Source organism: Alexandromys fortis, unplaced genomic scaffold (assembly GCF_014885135.2).
Source record: "Alexandromys fortis isolate MF-2015 unplaced genomic scaffold, M_Fortis_MF-2015_v1.1 scaffold_8_1_9099942, whole genome shotgun sequence".
NCBI lineage: Eukaryota > Metazoa > Chordata > Mammalia > Rodentia > Cricetidae > Alexandromys > Alexandromys fortis.
Window position 1 is genome coordinate 6,610,580 of NW_026067898.1, and position 6,182 is coordinate 6,616,761.

The window sequence follows — 6,182 nt, forward strand, 5'->3', positions numbered from 1 at the left end:
AAAAATCTCATGTCTCCCTACTCATCCCCGACTCCTAAAGAAAGTTTTAGGGTAAACCATGCTCTAAAACTCCAACCACTTGCTTTCCGCAGGCTCTCGCACAAGGTGGCAAGTACAAACTCTCCAAAGACAAAGAGGGATTCACCCTAGAAATCCTCAAGACCGAGGCTTCTGACAGCGGACTTTATGCCTGCACAGTTACAAATTCTGCTGGATCTGTGTCCTCCAGCTGCAAGCTAACAGTAAAAGGTGGGTAGAGTTTTGTTCCTAACTAATGTGTCCTAGAGAACACCGTTAAAACAGTATCCAACACACAGCACACACCAGATTTACAGTTAATAGATGCCCCTGCTTCAGCATAAAAGGCGTGGCTGATTACCTGTGGTGCTCTGTGAGATTCCACAGATCTCACTCTGCTCTCGGGGATATTTAAGAATAAAGTCGGGTAAGTCTAGTACCTCTCGCCTATAATCACGGCCCTGTGTTAGGGCAGGTGGGTAAGGAGTTCAAGGTCAGCCTCAGGTATACAGTGACTCTGAAGTCAGTCTAGTCTATGTGAAGCCCTGCCTCAAAAAATAAGATAAGTAAAATTGACTGAATATATAAACTGTTAGTTTCTCTTTAAACTTTGATGCTTGCCATTTTACAAGGAGCACAAAGTTGGGGAATGAGCTACACTCCTATCCCAGTTAAAATTAGACATCTCAATCTTTTATAAGATAGTTTTATAAGATAGCTTTTCAGTCTGTGAGTTCGAGACCAGCCTGGTCTACAGAGCTAGTTCCAGGACAGGCTCCAAAGCCACAGAGAACCCCTGTCTTGAAAAACCAAAAAAAAAAAAAAAAAAAAAAGAAGATAGCTTTTCAGTTGCTCAAAATCTCCAAAGTCCGTACATCTAAACCTCTGCCTCCCCTGTTCCAGATGTGTCCCCTCAGTCATAAAAATCATCCTCAACTTAGTCTAGTTTAAGGAACCATGGCAGCAATCTCAAAAGTTGTATGTGACCACTTCCTACAGTTGCACACAGAAGCTGGCATTTGCTTCTGAATGCACATCACAGTAGAATCTACAAACGCAAAGAGGGAGGTCACTTTCCAAATACGTCTACTTACAGAGGTTTCCTTTTTTTTAGCTGTAAAAGATACTGAGGCACAGAAAGTATCTACCCAGAAGACCTCTGAAGTTACATCTCAGAAGAAAGCCAGCATCCAAGAGGAAATTTCTCAAAAATCCCTAGCTTCTGAAGAAATCAAGATGTCAGAGGTAAAATCTCAGGAGAAGTTGGCCATCAAGGAGGAGACGTCCAAAGTTCTGATTTCTGAGGAGGTCAAGAGATCAGAGGCAGCCTCCCTAGAGAAATCCATTGTCCACGAAGAAGTCACCAAAACCTCACAGGCATCAGAAGAAGTCAAAACTCACGCTGAGATCAAAGCGCTGTCTACTCAGATGAGCATAACCGATGGCCAGAGGGTGACTCTGAAAGCCAACATTGCTGGCGCCACCGATGTGAAGTGGGTGCTGAATGGCGTTGAGCTTACTAACTCGGAGGAATACAGATACGGAGTATCCGGCAGTGACCAAACCCTCACCATCAAGCAAGCCAGTCAGAAAGACGAAGGAATCCTCACCTGCATAGGCAGAACCAGTCAGGGAGTTGTCAAGTGCCAGTACGACTTGACCTTGAGCAAAGAACTCTCTGATGCTCCAGCCTTCATCTCGCAGCCCAGATCTCAAAATGTTAACGAAGGGCAAAACGTTCTCTTTTCTTGCGAGGTCAGCGGGGAGCCGTCCCCTGAAATTGAGTGGTTTAAAAACAACCTGCCCGTAAGTTTAAGTTATGAATATATATTGAAAGAAATTTAAGATATCACGTCTTCAGGTAAAGACTTTAATGCCTTTTCCCTACTCTTGTAGATTTCCGTTTCTTCCAATGTCAGCGTGAGTCGCTCCAGAAATGTGTACTCGCTTGAAATCCGAAATGCATCTGTGAGCGACAGCGGAAAGTACACCATTAAGGCCAAAAATTTCCGCGGCCAATGTTCGGCCACAGCTTCCCTGACAGTCCTTCGTAAGTACATCTGTTAAGACCTCAGAGGGGTGAGGTGAGGGTTGCTTGTGTTTCAAGCACAGAAAATTCTCAAAAGACCTTGTAAAAGTCTCTGGGTAGAAGAGACGGGCATCTTGGGTGACACAGTCCTCATAATTCAATTCTCTAAGCAGGAATTTGGGTAAGTTAAATGTTGGAAGTAAAGCTACCACAGACCTGTAAAACTTCCTACTGTCATGAGTCAGTGACCTCATACATGGCTAATCATTTTTCTCCTAGTGGTTTCTAGCACCTGCATGTAATGTTAGACATTTGAGGATCATTTCCTCATAGCTAGCACTTGACAAATGTATGTATATATGTATCCGCTTATGCTTCAACAGCAAACTGTTTGGACTGTGTTGTTTCCGTGTGTGTTAAGTTTTCAGTCCCGTTAAGCTGGCGTCAGACGTCACCAAATAACCAGATGTCCTTGCTGTCCCCTGTGTATCTGCTATATGCTCCACAGCTCTCGTTGAAGAACCATCCCGAGAGGTGGTGTTGAGAACAAGTGGCGACACGAGCTTGCAAGGAAGCTTCTCGTCTCAGTCCGTCCAAATGTCTGCCTCTAAGCAGGAGGCATCCTTCAGCAGCTTCAGCAGCAGCAGCGCTAGCAGCATGACTGAAATGAAGTTTGCAAGCATGTCTGCCCAAAGCATGTCCTCCATGCAAGAGTCCCTTGTAGAAATGAGTTCCAGCAGTTTTATGGGGAAATCTAGCATGACACATCTGGAAAGCTCAACCAGTAGGATGCTGAGAGCAGGCGGAAGAGGTGAGCAGTAACATTCCCGGTGGAGGGAGCCAAGCCACATGGCACAGTATAGCTTTGGTGCAGCGGGTCTCAACCTTCCCGACGCTGCCCCCCCTTTAACACAGTCCTTCACGTGGTGACCCCAACCATAAGATTATCTCCGTCACTACTTCAAAACTGTAACTTTGCTGCTGTTATGAATCGTAATGTAAATAATTTTGGAGACAGAAGTTTGCCAGTGGGGTCGTAACCTACATGTTGGGAACCATTGTTTTCACGCACAGAATTCGCTAGAAAGCAAATAGGATTTGTTTCTCTCATCCTAAAACGTTTCTGTTGCTGTCCCTCCCATCAAGGAATTCCACCTAAAATTGAAGCTCTCCCGTCTGATATCAGCATCGATGAAGGCAAAGTGCTCACGGTAGCCTGCGCTTTTACTGGGGAGCCTACTCCAGAAATAACATGGTCCTGTGGCGGCAGGACCATCCAGAACCAAGACCAGCACGGAAGATTCCACATCGAAAACACAGACGACCTGACAACCCTGATCATCATGGACGTACAGAAACAAGACGGCGGACTTTATACCCTGAGCTTAGGGAATGAATTCGGATCTGACTCTGCTACTGTGAATATTAATATCCGCTCTATGTAAGAGGGCCGGGGGGCTCTAATACTCCACATGTACAATCTTTCACAAACGATTCACATGGACTAATCTTTCTGACCTGTAAATATTTTTGAGTAGTTTTGTATTCACCTAAATGAGTCTCACAGTTCCAAAAATAGGCATTTCGATCCTTTCATACCTGAGAATATTTGCTAATGACATGTACATACCGTATACAGCCGGATTCACGGTTATAAAGTTTTGTACCATTTATTTTATGACATTTTACACTGTAACTTATGAAACTAACCATTGGTAGGAGAAAGTTTCTATGGATTATGGAACGAATACCCTGCCAGTACTTAAATCAATCTCTGTGCCTCAACATACTGTTGATGTCTAAGTATGCCTCAGTGGGTCGAGAAATTCCCCACTGAAGATGTCCTGTCCACCTAAGAGAGGATGCTGTGCATGTCCCTGACATGCGCACTGATACCTATCGAATCAGAAATGTAAGGCATTGGTGATGTTTGCATCTACCCTCCTGTAAGCAACACTTTAACGTCTTACATTTTCCCTGATGATGTCACGCTTAAAATTATCATGACGAGTATTACCAGAGCAAAGTGTAACGGCCAACACTTTGCTCGCTCGCTTCACACTGTCTCTGACAGAAGGAGTACCTGGGTAGCCTGGAAAAAGTACCATCTCCTGGCCATCCCCTCGTTTCACCAGGCTATTCAAGTGTTCCCATGCCAGAGCAGTGCCAACTCCTGGAGGTCCCAGGTGCAGCTAATGCCTCGTGTGGTAGTTCTAAATTTAAATTACACCTGAAACTGGGCAACTAAGCAATGAGCCACAGCAAAATATAACAACAAGAAAATAATAACAACAAATGAAGCTGTCGTTAAAACAACATTACTACCAACTGCCCACAAACAAATTATCAATTTGATGTAGTCCTTTTCATGCCGGTATAATTGGTAGTTATAAATGTTGGACCTCCTTGAGATAAAAATAAAAAATAAAGCAAGCTATCTGCACCTCAAAATGTGTGGTTGTTTTTTTGTGCAGTGCTGGAGAGGGGATTGTAGTTTCCACATAGCACGTGGATTACCACAGACAGGATAAAGAACTGCAAGTTCCGAACAGCCAACATTCAAACCTTACTCAAAGCAAACGTTTAAATTGCTACATTGGATGAATCCAACAATACCCTTTTAAAAGCCTGGAGAATCTCAGAATAAATTCATCTATGAAACCTTGCCTTCTAAAACTATCAAGAGAAATAGTTTCATGGGAAGCTAAATTGACTCCTATAGCTACAGGGCAAATAATATATCTTGGGACTAGAGATCTGAAATGGTACAGTTAGTTCTTCTGGCCCTTTAAAAAAATGGATAGGATGGGAGAGATGGCTTAGCAGCTAAGAACACTGGCTGCTCTTCCAGAGGACCGGGGTTCAATTCCCAGCACCCACATGGTTCACATTGGTCTATAGCTCCAGTTCCAGAGGCTCTGACACTCTCTTTGGCCACCAAGCATGCATGGGGTACACAAACATACACTTAGGCAAAGCAACCATTCCCATAAACATTTTTTTAAACTGATAAATACCTGGTACTCAAAGGCTTTTGCCATAAAAGCCCAATACTTGCCCACTTCAATTAGCTACGAGTAATTAATTATAAACATATAAGGATGAAAAAAAAAGAAAACAAAAAAAACATATAAAGATGGTCACTTGCCTAAAGTGACATCAATATTAACTAAGTGCCCCAAACTGAAGCAAACGTACTTTTTTATTCTCTATAGACCACTTTGGGTCTTCATTAACTTATTCAGTGAGTTATTCTGGTTTAAGTCAGAGTTCCTAAAGGCGGAGGCCTGGTTCTTGCTTCAGCAGTCTTGAGCGCTACCTTGTCTGCTGCTCACCTTAGTGGAGATGTGCCCTGAGTGCCTGCCTTCCTGGAAACTGTGGCTAGGAGCTAAGCGTTCTCATAGCTAAGCCCTTGGATCACGTCACAGGCAATACAAGAACGCAGCATCAACAAGACCTCAATCTGACCTCAGAGGGAGCACAGACCATTGAGGTGCTTCAAGGAAGCAAGGATGCCCCTGTGTGTACCCCTTCACCCAATCAGCAATGGTAGTCATTGGGACTTGGGAGGGGATGCTAGGTGGCAGAAGAGAGTGAACAAGTGACTTCCTGTTTCCTGGGGCAGCTGCACAGTCAGCACATAAGAAGCTTCACCTGAGAGAGATCCCAACACACATCCTAGGGAAGCTGGGAGATCCAATAGCATCAGCCACACATCTTCCTTTAGACAACAGCTTGTATCTCAAAATGACAGACAGATGGGGGCTGGAAAGATAACCCAGTAGAGATCTTGGACAAGCATGAAAATCTGAATTTGTTCCCCGCCCCCCGCCAAAAAGCTGAATATGGCAGCATTGACTTGTAACCCCAGTGCTGGAAGAGGGGAGGACAAGAAGGTTCTTGGGGCTGGCAGTCCAGTCAACCCAGCCTAGACAGGGTGCCCTGGGCCGAGAGATCCTTCCTCCAAAAAAAAAAAAAAAAAAATACTGTGGCAGCTCCTGAGGAAATGACACCTAAGATGACCCTCTGGCCTCCACAGGCAACTGTGCCCCCACTCATGTGAGAGCAGGATGGGAAAGGTGATTCCCTGTGAATCACTCGCGCTGTGTTGTGCAGGTAATGTCCTGCTTCCTTG

General features: G+C 44.5%; 1 protein-coding gene across 3 annotated transcripts in view; it reads left to right on the top strand.

Annotated features, from left to right (window-relative positions):
• Positions 1-4,481, top strand: part of Ttn (titin) — a 266,701-nt gene extending 262,220 nt beyond the window's left edge. For all 3 annotated transcript variants that reach the window (XM_050120983.1, XM_050120974.1, XM_050120992.1), the window contains 5 exons: positions 93-249; positions 1,133-1,824; positions 1,915-2,068; positions 2,556-2,858; positions 3,194-4,481. In XM_050120983.1, the coding sequence (XP_049976940.1) occupies positions 93-249; positions 1,133-1,824; positions 1,915-2,068; positions 2,556-2,858; positions 3,194-3,492 (1,605 nt within the window). In that variant the 3' untranslated portion in view covers positions 3,493-4,481. The remainder of the gene's footprint in view (positions 1-92; positions 250-1,132; positions 1,825-1,914; positions 2,069-2,555; positions 2,859-3,193) is intronic.
• Positions 4,482-6,182: the final 1,701 nt, after the last annotated feature.